Genomic DNA, 16,694 nt, shown 5'->3' with positions numbered 1-16,694 from the left:
GGAGATAGATAAGAGAGGCAGGGAGGTTAAGGGTGGGAATTCCAGTGCTTAGGAATTAAGGAGGAGCACAGAGATCTTATAGGGTTTAGGGCTGGTCAAGTTATATTGGGCACTTAAGATCTGTATTATCTATAGTTTCCTATCGTACCATTCCAGATCAAAATATAAAAGGTATAGCTAAATATGAAACCAAATTACATTGACACTCCACAAAAAAAAGTTTGAGGATAAAATTGTAGGGAAGGGAGGGGTAAGACAAAAAAACACCTTGAACTAAAGGGAGAGGAAGGGGGAAGCAAGCTAAAGCATTAAAAGGGCAAAAAACCTTGGTTCATGCTCTTGTACTTTTCTCAAACTACGGGCTTTGGCATTACTCATCGGTTTTTGAATTATTAAATAAAATGTAAAATTCTCCACTGAAAACAGAAAATGCTGGAAATACTCAGCTGGCCTGGCAGCATCTGTGGGGAGAGAGAGGTTCAGTGAAAACCTCAAAGTAGCAATTAGCTCAGGGTCTGACGAAAAGTTCTTGACCTGAAACATTGGGCAGAATTTGGCCCTTGATGGGCGGGCGGGCCCCACCGGCTCGGCGGTGGGCGAGCAGCCAAACTCTGCTGCCGAAACGGGCCCCGCCGCCATTTTAAGTGGGCGGGCCAATTAAGACCCGCCCAGCGGGCCACCCGACGGGAAGCGCTATGCGCTCCCTGTGCGGGGCGGGAGGGATTCCCCAACTGTCAAAGAGTGCTCTTTCACACATGCGCACGAAAGAGCGCACATCTACCTGAGACTAAGTGCTGTTTCAGGGAGAGCGCTGAAAGTTTCATCAACCTAAAAAATAGCAAAATAAAAAAAAATTAACATGTACCCCTCATGTGACAATGTCACACGAGATGGAACATGTTAATAAATATTACATAAAGTTTATTAAAGTTTTTAAAAACAGACATGAAACCTCATCCCACCAGTGGATGAGGTTTCATGTTTTATCAGAAGCCTGCTGGGGCTCCTGGCTGGCCCGCCAACCTTAAGGTTGGACGGGCAGGTCCTTTAATTGGGTTAATTATCCTGTCAATGGCCTCAATTGGCCATTGACAGGTCGGCGGGCCCGCAGCTGATTTTGCTGTCCGCCCGCCTTCCTCAATATTTAAATGGGGCGGGATGACGTCGGGGGTTCCTCCCGACGTCATCCCGCGTCGGCGAGCGGGCCCCGCCTCCAACTCGCCGACGGAAAAATTCTGGCCATTAACTCCGTTTCTCTCTTCACAGATGCTGCCAGGCCTGCTGAGAATTTCCAGCACTTTTTGTTTTTATTTCAGACATACAGCATCTGCAGTATTTCGCTTTTGTAAACCTTCCCATTTGGTTCCACAAGCAGCGGCTTTGACGCATTGACTTTTTCCCGACACTGCATCGATCTCAATTAAATACTCACAAGAAACTCATCCCGTACAAAATATTTTGCTCTTGTAACTCTCGTGTCTTCTCCAGGCTCTGGAGTTGCTATTCCCAAAACAAAGAAGCAAACAAAGAAGCAATGAATTTTTTTAAAAAAAAAGCTCAGTTCAAGAAACAGTTTATTAATTGTTAAACGTTTGCTATCAATCACGCCAAGTCTCGCCAAACTAAATCATTCAATGAGTTGAAGGCTGTAGGGCAGACTTGCCTCTGACAGACTTTTGAATGGCTCCACAAATGAAATGAATGTAGGAATCGTTAAACAAAAATTAGAATGAAAAAAAAAAAATCAGACGTATTCCTTTTTATAGCACCTTGTTTTGGAGAGGGGTGGGGCAGTGGGGGTTCTAAGATCATGCTACCTCATAAATGCAAGTTATTAAACTGCATTGGATGGCACTTTATCAGTGAAAACCTCAAAGTGGCAACCAGCCCAGAGGGGCTGGAAACAGGTCGAGGGCGTGGGGTAAAACAAAAAGGATGGGTCAGAAGGACAGGATAGGACTTTGGGACAGCGGGAAGTCTGAACAACAATAAATGAACTGGGAAAGGCCTTACAGGCCACCAATAAATTCACTTCACAGAATCACACAGTGCAGAAGAGGCCCATCGAGTCTGCACTGACACGTGAAAAACACCTGACCTACCTACCTACCTAATCCCATTTACCAGCACTTGGCCCATAGCCTTGAATGTTATGACGTGCCAAGTGCTCATCCAGGTACTTTTTAAAGGATGTGAGGCAACCCGCCTCCACCACCCTCCCAGGCAGTGCATTCCAGACCGTCACCACCCTCTGGGGAAAAAAGCTTTTCCTCACATCCCCCCTAAACCTCCTGCCCCTCACCTTGAACTTATGCCCCCTTGTGACTGACACTTCAACTAAGGGGAACAGCTGCTCCCTATCCACCCTGTCCATGCCCCTCATAATCTTGTACACCTCGATCAGGTCGCCCCCTCAGTCGTCTTTGCTCCAACGAAAACAACCCAAGTCTATCCAACCTCTCTTCACAACTTAAATGTTTCATCCCAGGCAACATCCTGGTGAATCTCCTCTGCACCCCCTCCAGTGCAATTACATCCTTCATATAATGTGGCGACCAGAACTGCACACAGTGCTCCAGCTGTGGCCTCACCAAGGTTCTATACAACTCCAACATGACCTCCCTACTTTTGTAATCTATGCCTCGATTGATAAAGGCAAGTGTCCCATATGCCTCTTTCACCACCCCACTAACATGCTCCTCTGCCTTCAGAGATCTATGGACACACACGCCAAGGTCCCTTTGTTCCTCAGAACTTCCTAGTGCCATGCCATTCATTGAATACTTCCCTGTCAAATTACTCCTTCCAAAGTGTATCACCTCACACTTTTCAGGGTTAAATTCCATCTGCTACTTATCTGCCCATTTGACCATCCGGTCTATATCTTCCTGTAGCCCAAGACACTCAACCTCACTGTTAACCACCCGGCCAATCTTTGTGTCATAAAATACTTATCTTTACAAATGCAATCAGAGTATGTGAGCAATTACTTTATAGAGGTTATACAGAGGTAAAATAGGTGCATTCCCCATGGCAACACCTCGACCAGAGTCCACTTGCCTTTTCTGAATTTAAACAAAAGTTTGGAGCTAATGGTACCCAGTTGCATTCTCCATGGCAATGCCGCGACCAATCAGAGTCCACATCAAACCAATCAGCACCCTTTTCTCAGTATAAATTCTCTGCAGCATAAATTCTTGATCCCTTTAAAATTTGGTATTCTTGCATCTGTACTGATGAGTGCAAGACAAAAAGCTTCGACAGCATGTCTCTTTTTTCAGTAATAATGCTAGGTCATTTGTTAATTTTAAATCTGAGATCGATAGATTGTTGCTAGTCAAGGGTATTAAGGGAATGGAAGCCAAGGCCGGTGAATGGAGTTAGGTTACAGATAAGCCATGATCTCACTGAATGGGAAAACAGGCTCAAGGGGCTAAATGGCCTCCTACTGTTCCTATGTCCTTTTTCCTAAATAGGCTCTGCACAATTTATAAGTCTCTGAAAGCATTACCATCATCTGGTGTAGTATAGCGTGTATACTCTGGAAAATAGTCTTCAATTTTGGACTTTCCTGCCAACACTTTCTCGGCCAGAAGATCTTGCTTGTTCAAGAAGAGGATGACGGAAATGGTCCGCAGCCACCTAGCATAAAGGGACAAAAGCAAGCACATGGTAAAACAGCTCATCCTACTTAGGTGGTGTAGTGCTATCTGGGATTTGAGTAACAGTCACACACTGTAGTGCGTCCATACACATCTAACATGGCCTAAGGGTTACTTGCTGCTCACCCTGCACTTCTTATCTGTGCTCAATGTGAATTTGAGGCACAGAGAGAAGCCATCTGGCCCATTGTGCCTGCCCTACAACAAACATCCATACAGCTTGCTCTATAGGCAGCAAATGGATAGGATTTGGGCAAATCTCACACAGGGGTGAAAGATGCACCATCAAGCTGCTCTACAGGCAGCTACGTTGCACACACACACCCCGCCCCCCACCCAGGTGTCAAACCTCTCATTATATATGTTTCAAGGTTTCAAATTTTATGCTGTACCTGAAATTGGTCACAAGTCCTGCAGCGATGTAAAAGAGTGTTTATAAAGTGTATTACATAAGGTACATTTTTTGTCTGTCTTTTAACCTTTGGAGATTATAGTTCATTACTGTACCAGTACAGCAATGTCCTCAGCCAGCCAAATCATCACAGCTTCTCAGCAGAACAGACCACTAAATACCAAACAAAGATGTGTTGCTGGGGTTAGATGAAGAGGGGCGGGAGAAAGGCTTGTCTGGAGCATACAGCATAAAGGTGTGTCGAAGGGTCAGGGTCTGTGCTGTAAATTCTATGTAACAAACTGAAGTATCTGAAGTTACATCACGTAATTTGTTTATTGCTCCCCCACTCCTCGCCTGCGGTGATTATACTTCCTCAGATGTTGATCATTCTCGCGAATGTGCGCTTGACAAAGAACTTAAAAATGTAATAAAACATGTCCCCTCATATGACTCTCTCACATGAGCAGGGACATGTTTATAAATTAAGTTTTAAATTTTTTATTTTATTTTTTATTTGCTTTAGGAAACCTCATCCCGCCCATGGATGAGGTTTCCTAAAAAGTGTAAAGGCTGCTTGGCCTTTTGACCTGCCCGCCAACAGTAAGGTTGGAAGGGCAGTGAAAAATTTAGCTTAATTGATCCTTTAATGGCCCTAGAAGGCCTTTAGTCGGCAGTGCGCCCTCTGGCTGAAATATTGTGCGACTGCGTGTTGAAGTTGGGACGCTTGCCTGACCGCAACGCATGACATTTCACGCTCGAGCGGGTTGGGCGCGTTCCTGCCCACTGAGCTAAAATTTTGGCCATAGAGAATGAAGATCGCAGCAAGTGTGTCCTAAACATTTGAAAAAAGACCGTCAATCATCCTTTTAACAGGAAAACTCAAAACTGGTTTTTCAAGTTTTTTAATTCATTCACGGGATGTGGGCTTCGCTGGCTGAGCCAGTATTTATTGGCCATCCCTAGTTGCCCTTTAGAAAGTGGTGGTGAGCTGCCTTCTTGAACCGCTGCAGTCCATGTGGTGTTGGCACACCCACAGTGCTGTTAGGAAGGGAGTTCCAGGATTTTGACCCAGCGGCAGTGAAGGAACGGCAATATACTTCCAAGGCAGGATGGTGAGTAACTTGGAGGGGAGCTTCCAGGTGGTGGTGTTCCCATCAATCTGCTGCCATTGTCCTTCTAGACGGTAGTGGTCGTGGGTTTGGAAGTTGACAGCCAAATGATGAATAGAGTATGTGTGTAAACAAAAAGGCAAATTTTTTTTACCTGTTGTTCCAGATGCTTTTGAAGAGATCAAGAGCTTCTCGGAGTCGATTGGTGTTGTTGTCTTCCCTTATAACCATGTTGTAGCTACTACTGGCCACCACAAAAATAATAGCCGTGACGTCTACATGCAATTAGTTGCAGCGGGCCGATCAGTCGTGACAATTCAGTTCAATCCAGGGAGGCAGAAGGTAGGGGTGGGAGAGGAAAGGGGAAGGGAGGAAGACAATAGAATTACTGAGTGCAGAAAAGAAAATGATGTCTGAATTCATGTATAACTTATTTTGGTGACAGAACGTGTTTCGTTGCCTCCAATGCTAGTTATATAACCAATTGGTCTTTAACAGAACCTGATGATGACTATGTTTACTGAGGTGCTATCAATCTTTACCAGCAGAGGCTGCATGCTGAACATATTGATTACACCCAACATGACCATTCAAAGCTGAAGACTTCTACAACTGAGCACTGGCTTGCTGTGGTGCTAAAGTAAAGACCAATCTTCAGAACTTAAATGCACAGCAGACGTGACAATATCAGGTCAGCAGCCCAGGAAAGCAGTTTACTTCACAACAATTACCACAGCAGGCTACTGAAAAGGGGAGATGGTGGCATCGTGGTAATGTCATTGGACTAGTAATCCAGAGCCCCCAGGCTAATGCTCTGGTGGGGGGGGCATGCATGGGTTCAAATCCCACTGTGGCAGCTGGTGGAATTTAAAGTCAGTTAATAAATCTGGAATTAAAAACTAATCTCAGTAACAGTGACCATGAATCCATTGTTGCAAAAATCCACCTGGTTCACTAATGTCCTTTAGGGAAGGAAATCTACTGTCTTAACCCGGTCTGGCCTACATGTGACTCCAGAAGCACAGCAATGCGGTTGACTCTTACCTGCCCTTTGAAATGGTCCAGGGAGCACTCAGTTGAAGGGCAATTAGAGATGGGCAACAAATGCTGGCCTTGTCAGCAATGCCGCATCCCATGAAAAAATAGAAAAGGACCAATGAGCTCAAGCGGCAATCAACATGTTTTTGGAGGGGGAAAGAAAAGGGGATTGATAGATATAGCAAGGAGGCAGGAAGGCTGCTTTGTGATGTATAAAAAAGGTGTTGGGCTTATTGTTCTTCTTGAAAGATCAACCCCACTGTATCCCCTCCCCCAAACTAACTGATTCATTTCTCTTTATTCTTTCGAAGGACACACCCAAACAGTACTGATTATACCTCACCAAAATTGGCTGTGAACAGCACTGTAACAGCCTCAACAACCATCCTGTTAATGCAGATGGCACCATTTGTACAAAGGCCTACCGCTGATTGGCTGAAGAGCCCAAATGTTTCAGGCGGTAGGTGCATTTTAGTTTGCAAATTGGGTCCAACGAGATAAGAAAATAAGACCCCCCAAACTGCCAAAATTATTTTTGTGGAGTCAGGTGAATTGATCCTCCAGGCCGCACAAGAACAAATCTGTGCCACCGCTGCCCTGGGCTATCCCCATTCCAAGACCACCACCATCTCCAGAAGTTACTCAGCTGCTGGACCCCTGACCCTGACCTCTGGCCTGAATCTGCTGACCCTCCAGCCGCTTTGTTAAGAGGTGAGCAGGCATCAGTCCTCAATCTAACCCCAAAAACCATCAGAAAACAGATTGTTCCACGAGCCCTTCCTTTGCCACTTACCAGAACGGCTACCCTTATGTGACAGCAATGTTTAAGTAGTAGCTAACCAGTATCTCGAGTCCTGGATCAGAATGGTGTCAATTGAGAATCTGCTAATTTCCAATCAGAAAACTCATTTCCCTATCTGCATGATGCACCATGCAAATTTACTTGCTAAATTGGACTTCCTGCAAATCCAGTTCAGTAAGGAACGGAAATCAATGTGCTTGACATAAACCTCAAGCTATTCACACCCTGCACATTTTCAGCTGTAGTTCTGCAACATGCATGGATTAATGAGCTAATTTATGAATAAGAATTGGACAATGGCCATCACCTGATGCCTTTTGGAATCTGACCAGGGCTTTGTAAACTTGATAAAGTGACAACATGCTAAAGTAAACGAAGGGGAGAAAATGGCAGGAAGAAATTCAGTAGAGGGCACTAAATTCAGTAGTGGGCACTAAATTCAGTAGGCAAGTAATTGTGGAGCATTAGGAGGAGTGTGAAACCCAGGAAAACAATTGAGGGCTCTTTCTTACATTAAAGGCTCCTCCATGATTACTAACCATTGAAGCACTGGATCCACTTTCTACGTTCATCTCTCTGTCCTCCCACATCAAACATACTGGGAAAGAAAGACAGGACAACATAGTTAGGAGTCTTGTTCAGTATATTAGATAGTGAAATATACAAAGGTTAGTGGTTAGGGAAGTGTGAGAAAGTGTGACTTGTTAAATAGAGCGACGAAACAGTTTACAATGACCTTCTGTTGATAATGGTAGGACATTTTCTTTGATGTGATTTAATAATGCAATGATTTTCTTGTAGAAGCTGTTAATTGAGACACACAACATCATCTTTTGCTGTTGAATGCTATCCACAATTAATCCACAGAGCATTGTTTAAACAGTTTCCTCTTTGATTGAGGAAGCCAATTTGGAACCCCAAAGCCATTTCCAACTTCTACGTTCCTGTATTGATCCCAATCAGTGTCAGGAATTTTAAGCATTGCTCCCTATTCTCATACCAACATCTGCAGTATCCTTCTTGGATATAGCCCTTACCCTTTACCAGGAAATAATTATAACATGTACCTCTCAATTAGCACCTCAAGTCTTCAAAGAGACCGGAAAGTCATCGCATGACAACATCTGTCACCCATGACCAAGAAAAATGGGAACCAGTGCCAGGAGAGGAGTTTGAGAAGAGTACAAACAATGTGAAGTAATGAATAAAGGTGGCTTCATTGAACACCGTAAATTCACAAAAGTAAATGGGTGGAATTTCAGTACTCCTTCAACAGGAATCATTAAAATAACTTGGATTTGAACAGAACATCTCAAAGCACTTTTCAACCAATCAGTTGAAACATAGTTACTGCAGTGGAGGCAAAGGTGGCAGTCAGTTTGCACGCACAGCAACTGAATGAAAAATCAGATAATATACATTTTGTTTTGTGATATTAGGATGAGGGAGCTTTGTTGGTCAGGTCACTGAAGAATTCTTTGTTCACTGGATAGCAGTATGCGATCTGTTATCTCTGCCTGGGTAGACAGACAGAGTTTAACATCTCATCCGAAAGATATCATTGTCAATACCTCAGTTCTGCATTCAAGTCTCAGTCTAGGCCGTCTTTTTAAAAATTCTTTCATGGGGTGTGTCCGTGGCTGGCTCCCCCAGCATTTGATGCCCATCACTAATGATTACTGTAAGGGTCTTCAGTAAAACAATCCCACCAACAGTGCAAAAGCTCTTTAAAAGACTAGTCCAACAGAGTTCCTTCTAGATAAAAGCAAAATACTGCGGATGCAGGAAATCTGAAACACAAACAGAAAATGCTGGAAAAACTCAGCAGGTCTGACTGAATCCGTGGAGTGAGAAACAGTTGACGTTTCGAGTCCGTACGGCCTGAAGAAGGCTCTGAAGAAGAGTCATTTGGATTCGAAACGTCAACTCTGTTTCTCTCCTCATGGATGGTGTCAGGCCTGCTGAGTTTTTCCAGCATTTTTTTTTCTGTTTTTGTTTCAGAGTTCCTTCTGGGTTGGATTTTCCCCTCCCTCAATATTTTCTTTACATTTTGGTTGAAGGAATTGTCACCAGAGAAGTTGTGATAACCTTGTGCCAGTGAAATTATAGGAGTGATCTTAAAAACATACTCACTGAAAATTTACTTTGTCAACTTGAAATCTTGTCTCAAAAATCCCTGATGTCAAAACCCTGCATCGGAGCAAATCCTGGTGGAAAGGAGAAGAAGGGTATTCACAAGTATTTCTGGCTGAGATAATGCTACCACAATATCTATGCAACAAAGCAAAGCTAGATGAAACTATGGTGACGCACTCCTCTACACAAAGCTTCACCTGAACAGGGTTGATGATCGTGTGTTATTTTTGGTCTTTATTGTATATTTAATAGACTGAAATGCTGGCGTTTATTCCCCTCATGAGTCTCTCCATCTAACCCCATCACCATATTATTCTATTCCTTTCTCTCTCTCATGTGTTTATTCAGCTTCCCCATGAATGCAATTATGCTAATCATGTCAACTAATCCAGGTTTTTGTTATTATTTGTTGGGAGGTGAATGTTGCAGGCCAGGCCAGCATTTGTTGATCATCCCTAACTACCCTTGCAAAGGTGGTGATGAGTCGCCTTCTTGAACACCTGTAGCGCAGGTACACCCACAATGCTGTTGGGAGGGGAGTTCCAGGATATTGATCCAGCATTGACTTTTCAATGGCAGTTTGACACAACTGAGAGGCTTGCTAGGTCATTTCATACACTCTGGTGATCCCAAAGGATCTATCCTTGCAGTATCTCATCTACCTGCTGCCCCTCAGCAACATCATCTGATAACACAGCATCAGTTTCCACACACAAACTCTCTCAACCCCTCCACTGTCTCTAAATTATCAGATTCCGCCAATTAAGCATTAGGAAGACCAAAGCCATTATCTTCTGTCCCTACTGCAAATTTCATTCCCTAGCTACCAGCTCCATCCCTCTCCCTGGCAACTGTCTGCAACTGAGCAGAACTGTTCACAACCTTGGTGTCATATCTGACCCCAAGATGAGCTTCCAACCATATATACATGTCATCGACTCTTCACCTCCGTGACATCGCCTGACTCGATCCCTGCATTAGCACATTGGCTTGCTGAAACCTTGATCTATGCCTTTGTTACCTCTAGACATGACTACTCCAATGCAATCCTGGCTGGCCTGCCATGTTCTACCCTTCGTAAACTTGAGGTCATCCAAAACTCTGCTGCCCATGTCCTAACATGCACCTAGTCCTGCTGTCCTATCACCCGTGCTCACTGTCCTACACTGGCTCCTGGTTAGACAACACAACAATTTCAAGATGTCCGTCTTCAAATTCCTCGGCCTTTTGGCTAAGATCAAGTGTTGCAGGAGCGACACCATGGTCCTGCCATGGCAAGGTCGGGATGGAAGGGCGAAAACCAATCGCAATCCGAATTCATACCGTGGGTTACCTATCACCGTCCGAGTCACGGTGAACCACAGCGACGAAGGAGGATCACCTATGGATCGGGGCTTCTTCACCAGGAGGATCCTGTTGAAGGCGTGCGGCTTCCAAGCTACGGAGATCTTCACCCTGCACGACTCCCGCAAAGGTGGTTATTTCGACGTGACGTTCAAGCAAGTGGCAGACTGCGTCCGGCTCCTGAGGGTGTTCGAGGAGAAGAGAGACCTGCCGGAGATGAAGATCCTGACGGCGGAGCCGCACTTTTCTCTGCCGTTGCAACGGGAACGTGAGGTGATGGTGCATGTGTACAACCCCTTCGTCCCTGTCGCCGACGTGGTCACCTTCCTCACCAGGTACTTCGATAAGGTGGGGAGCGGCACTGAGATTCGAGACGACTTGGGGATCTGGACAGGCAAACGCCTGTTTAAGGTCACGCTAAAGACCGATGGTAAGGGAGCCATTTTCCACCCTCCTTCCAGTTTCGCTATCGGGGGAAACCGTGGCTACCTGGTCTACGCTGGGCAACCCAAGCATTGTCGCTCATGCGGCAAGGCTGGTCATGTGGCGGCCAACTGCAGCGCCTCCCTCTGCAAGATCTGCAAACAGGAAGGGCACCAGACAAAAGACTGCAAACAGGCCAAGTGCTGCAACCTGTGTGGCGAGGCAAGTCACCTCTACAGGACCTGCCCCAAACGCTGCCGTACTTACGCACAGGCAGCCAAAGCCGACCACGGGGAAGCAGAAGAAATGTTCCGTGTCACTCCAACCACCAAGGCCCCCAGGGAGCTCAACGGGACAAAGGAGGACACAGAGAGAGACAAGGTGGAGAAAGAGATTGAGGCAACAGAGAGCCAATCAACAGCACTACCCCCTGAACCTTCCAGTCCTCAGGACAGCGAATCAATGGAGGAGGAGGCAGCAGTGGAAAAGCAGCAGGGGGAGTGGCGGACGGTGAAGAACAAGAAAAGTAAGAGGGAGCGAAGAAGAAGCAAAGGCGTTTCCCAGAGAAGCGGCAAGAGGCGTCTCCCATCCGACACGGACGACAAGGGCAGCAGCTCTTCGGATGAGGAAGTGCCAGAGCGGCACCGACAGAAGAGGCGGCAAAGCTCCAGGGCATTGGAGGATGAGACACCCGAGCTCCAGAAAATTGGAGACAACAAGGAGACCAGCGCACCCCAACTTGGCCTGCAACCTGAGGAGGCCAGTGCACCACAGCCCCTGGAATCTGGGAGCAGTGAGGCAATCATCGCACCCCAGCTCCAGGAAGCCGGGAACAGCAACCCCCCAGAGGGGGTGAGTTTTGGAGAAGCTTCTCCAGCAAAGGTCATCTCAAAATCCGCTCACTACGTGAACCTCCAGATGCCACTGGAGCAGAACACGGCCAAGGAGATCTACCTCAGCCCATCCAAAGTGAAGGAATTTGAGCTCACTACGGGTATGAAGGAGCAGACTAAAGGTCTGGGACTCTCAGAGACAGTGGGTTTGGTAGGAGAATAAATGCTTTAATATGGGTTTAAAGATTGTATCCATAAATGTGCGTAGCATTAAATCTACTACGCGATGTGTTGCGACCTTGGACTACCTAGCCAAGGTCAAAGCTGACCTGTTGTTTCTGCAGGAGTGTGCGATACCGCACCTCAGCTCCTACAGGCAATGGTCACGATGGTGGTCCCACGGGCCATCGATCTGGTCGGGCGGAAACGACTCTCGTTCCTCCGGCCTGGGTATTCTGCTGCGGGGAGGCAACTTCACCGTCTCCGAGGTCAAGGAGGTGGTGGGCGGGCGACTCCTGGTAGCAGACGTAATGTACAAGAACGCTCCACTCCGGTTAATAAACGTGTACGGCCCGGCACAAGGGGCTGAGCGGCTGGAGGTTTTTCAGCAGCTCCCACTGCTGCTGGCGACCTCCAGGCCGGTCATTCTGGGCGGGGACTTCAACTGCATCATCGATGCGGCTGGACGATCCAGCAGGGCCGGAAGCAGATTGGACGCTACGTCCAGATCCCTGATGGAAACAGTTAAGGATGCCAAGCTGCACGACGTCTTCAGCAACCCTGCAGACGGAGCGCAGCGTAGATACACCTGGTCGCGGCCAGACGGGTCCATTCGTTCCAGGATAGACTTCCTGTTTGTGTCCCGTGCATTCACAGTCAGATCCACCGACGTCAAGCCGGTGTTCTTCTCTGACCACTGCCTCCTACTGGCGGACTGCCACTTGGAGGAAGACCTGAGGGTGGGCAGGGGGGCATGGAAGCTAAATGTGCAACTGCTGACCCCAGAGAACATTGAGGAGCTCAAGAGGGAGTACAAAGGTTGGAGAACCGTGAAACCCCTCTTTGAGTCCCTGACACACTGGTGGGAAGTGATCAAGGGAAGCATCAAGAGGTTTTTCATCCGCAAAGGCACCCAGAAAGCTAGAAAGGAACAGAGGGAAATGTCCCGACTCCAGGAAAAGATGCAGAATCTGCTCCGGCTGCGGTCGATGGGGGTCGATGTCAAGGAGGAGCTCCAAGAGGTGAAGGGCCAGCAAGCCTCGCACTTTGCCTCGGAGGCCTCCAAGATCATCTTCCATTCCAGAGTCCGCTCCGTGGAGCAGGATGAGACGTGCTCACGTTTCTTCTTCCAAAAGGTACACAGAGAGCGCTCTGTGATCAGCAGCCTGAAGGAAGAAGACGGCTCAGTAAAGTCATCACGGTCCGACATTCTGAGGATCAGCAAATCCTTTTATGCCGGTCTGTATGACGTGAAGCCCACGGACAGCACGGCCTCCCAGTCCTTCCTGTCCTCTATCACGGAGGTCCTAGACCACAGTACGCGGGAGAGCCTAGACAAACCGCTAACTCCTGAGGAACTGACTAAGGCCCTCGAGTCCTTCGAGAAGAGTAAAACCCCCGGAAGCGACGGCCTGCCGGCGGAGTTGTATTCGGCTCTGTGGGACTTGATCGGCCCAGACCTGCTAGAAGTGTACGAGAGTATGCTCCTGGCCGGCAGCATGTCAGAGTCCATGAGGAAAGGCATCATCACCCTCATCTACAAGCACAAGGGGGAAAGGGAGGAAATTAGAAATTGGCGACCCATTTCACTGTTGAATATGGACTATAAGATTCTGTCCAAGGTCATCGCCAACCGGGTCAAATCCGCTCTGGAATTGGTGATTCACCCTGACCAGACCTGCTCTGTGCCAGGCAGGAAGATCTCTGACAGCCTGGCGCTGCTCAGGGATACGATTGCCTATGTACAGGACAGGGGTGTGGATACCTGCCTCATCAGCTTGGATCAGGAGAAGGCCTTTGACAGAATATCGCACACCTACATGGGGGATGTGCTCTCCAAAATGGGCTTTGGGGAGGGAATTCGAAATTGGATCCAACTGCTCTACACTAACATCAGTAGCGCAGTCTCAATCAATGGGTGGGAAACAGATAGCTTTCCGATTAAATCTGGAGTCAGGCAGGGCTGCCCTCTCTCGCCTGTCCTTTTTGTGTGCTGCATAGAACCCTTTGCCGAGTCCATCAGGAAGGATCCGGGCATAAGAGGAGTGACGATCCCAGGCAGTGGAGGCACTCAGGTAAAAGCCTCCCTGTACATGGACGACGTCGCCGTCTTCTGCTCGGATCCGCTGTCGGTGCGCAGACTGATGCACGTCTGCGACCAGTTCGAACTGGCCTCGGGAGCCAAGGTAAATCGTGGGAAGAGCGAGGCCATGTTCTTTGGGAACTGGGCTGACCGATCCTTTGTCCCCTTCACTGTCAGGGCTGACGGCCTGAAGGTGCTGGGGATATGGTTCGGAGGGACCGGGGCATGCGTTAGAAACTGGAAGGAGCGAGTGGCTATGGTGAAAAGGAAACTGGGCATGTGGGAGCGACGCTCCCTCTCCATTGCGGGTAAGAACCTGGTCATCAGGTGTGAGGTACTCTCGCTGTTGCTGTACGTGGCGCAGGTCTGGCCCATTCCACACTCCTGCGCGATGGCGATCACTCGAGCCATCTTCCGCTTTATCTGGAGGTCGAAAATGGATCGTGTCTGCAGGGACGCGATGTACAAGCCTCTAGATAAAGGGGGAAAAAACGTGCCCAACATCGCCCTCATACTGATGGCCACCTTTGTGTGCGGCTGCATCAAGCGGTGCGTAGACCCTCAGTACGCAAACACCAAGTGTCACTACGTGCTGAGGTTCTACCTGTCCCCGGTGTTGCGAAGGATGGGTCTGGCCACGCTGCCGCGGAACGCTCCAAGTAGTTGGACCGTGCCGTACCACCTGTCCCTGGTGGGAAAATTTATGCAGAAAAACACCTTTGACCACAAGTCCATCAGGCAGTGGTCAGCACGTAACGTCCTAGAGGCCCTGAGGGATAAGGAGAGGGTGGACCCTGTGGGATGGTTCCCCGAGCAGACTGTCAAAGTCATTTGGCAGAATGCCTCATCGCCAGAACTTTCCAACAAGCACCAAGACGTAGCTTGGCTGGTGGTGAGAATGGCCCTCCCCGTCAGATCCTTCCTACACGCCAGGAGTCTCACCCCCTCTGCACGATGCCCTCGAGGTGGCTGTGGTGGGGAAGAGACCGTTGTTCACCTCCTTGTGGATTGTGCCTTTGCAAAGAAAGTCTGGAGAGAGATGCAGTGGTTGCTGTCGAGGTTCATCCCGAGCAGTTCTGTGACACAGGACTCTGTGCTCTACGGGCTGTTCCCAGGGACACACACCGAGACAAACATCAACTGCAGCTGGAGGATCATCAACTCGGTGAAAGACGCGCTTTGGTCTGCCCGAAACTTGTTGGTCTTCCAGCACAAAGATTTGTCCCCGACCGATTGTTGCGGACTGGCACAATCCAAAGTCCAGGACTACGTGCTGAGGGACGCACTAAAGCTTGGGGCAGCTGCCGCAAAGGCGCAATGGGGAAGGGTCGCTGTCTAAGACCTTTCTACCACAGCGCACCGAGAGACTGGGAACTGTTTAGAGCCCCTCGGGCTGTACAGATCAAAATGAAAGGCTGTAAATGACTGTAATATTGTTTGTACTGATGCACCTGGTGATACATTTTGTAAAAGTTTAACCTGGATTGTACCCTTGTAATGTTGTTTTTGAAATGGTTTTGAATGTGATTGAAGATTTTTATGAATAAAGTATATTTTTACAAAAAAAAAAAAAAAATCTGTTCTTATCAGGTCTGCCCGAAACTTGTTGGTCTTCCAGCACAAAGAGTTGTCCCCGACCGATTGTTGCGGACTGGCACAATCCAAAGTCCAGGACTACGTGCTGAGGGACGCACTAAAGCTTGGGGCAGCTGCCGCAAAGGCGCAATGGGGAAGGGTCGCTGTCTAAGACCTTTCTACCACAGCGCACCGAGAGACTGGGAACTGTTTAGAGCCCCTCGGGCTGTACAGATCAAAATGAAAGGCTGTAAATGACTGTAATATTGTTTGTACTGATGCACCTGGTGATACATTTTGTAAAAGTTTAACCTGGATTGTACCCTTGTAATGTTGTTTTTGAAATGGTTTTGAATGTGATTGAAGATTTTTATGAATAAAGTATATTTTTACAAAAAAAAAAAAAAAAAAAAATTTCAGACCGTGCCGTACCACCTGTCTCTCGTGGAAAAATTTATGCAGAGAAGCACTTTTGACCACAAGTCCGTCAGCCAGTGGTCGGCATGTAAGGTCTTAGAGGCCCTGCGGGAAAAGGAGATGGTGGATCCTGTCGGATGGTTCCGCAAGCAGACCATCAAAGTTATTTGGCAGAATGCCTCATCGCCAGAACTTTCCAACAAGCACCAAGATTTAGCTTGGCTGGTGGTGAGAAAGGCCCTCCCCGTCAGATCCTTCCTACAATCCAAGAGTCTCACCCCCTCTGCACATTGCCCTCGAGGGGGTTGTTGTTCACCTCCTTGTGGATTGTGCTTTTGCAAAGAAGGTCTGGAGAGAGATGCAGTGGTTTCTGTCGAGGTTCATCCCGAGCAGTTCTGTGACACAGGACTCTGTGCTCTACGGGCTGTTCCCAGGGACACACACCGAGACAAACATCAACTGCAGCTGGAGGATCATCAACTTAGTGAAAGACGCTCTTTGGTCTGCCCGAAACTTGTTGGTCTTCTGGTGCAAAGAGTTGTCCCCAACCGAGTGTTGCAGACTGGCACATTCCAAGGTCCAGGACTACGTGCTGAGGAACGCACTAAAGCTTTGGGCAGCCGCCGCAAAGGCGCAATGGGGAAAGGTCACTGTCTATG

At 47.8% G+C, this 16,694-nt stretch overlaps 1 protein-coding gene and 1 long non-coding RNA gene across 4 annotated transcripts in view; both read right to left on the bottom strand.

Annotated features, from left to right (window-relative positions):
• The window catches only part of LOC144680013 (uncharacterized), a 773,835-nt gene that overhangs the window by 231,791 nt on the left and 525,350 nt on the right, over positions 1–16,694 (bottom strand). The window lies entirely within an intron of this gene.
• Positions 1–16,694, bottom strand: part of LOC144680003 (guanine nucleotide-binding protein G(s) subunit alpha isoforms short-like) — a 346,956-nt gene that overhangs the window by 3,579 nt on the left and 326,683 nt on the right. For all 3 annotated transcript variants that reach the window (XM_078541076.1, XM_078541077.1, XM_078541078.1), the window contains exons 7-11: positions 9,139–9,212; positions 7,545–7,603; positions 5,320–5,440; positions 3,512–3,642; positions 1,433–1,500 (exon numbers count right to left, since the gene is read on the bottom strand). In XM_078541076.1, the coding sequence (XP_078397202.1) occupies positions 1,433–1,500; positions 3,512–3,642; positions 5,320–5,440; positions 7,545–7,603; positions 9,139–9,212 (453 nt within the window). The remainder of the gene's footprint in view (positions 1–1,432; positions 1,501–3,511; positions 3,643–5,319; positions 5,441–7,544; positions 7,604–9,138; positions 9,213–16,694) is intronic.

Source organism: Cetorhinus maximus, chromosome 4, assembly GCF_964194155.1.
Source record: "Cetorhinus maximus chromosome 4, sCetMax3.hap1.1, whole genome shotgun sequence".
In the NCBI taxonomy this organism is placed as follows: Eukaryota; Metazoa; Chordata; class Chondrichthyes; order Lamniformes; family Cetorhinidae; genus Cetorhinus; species Cetorhinus maximus.
The sequence above is the reverse complement of the archived record's forward strand: the minus strand, read 5'-3'. Positions and strand labels throughout refer to the sequence as shown.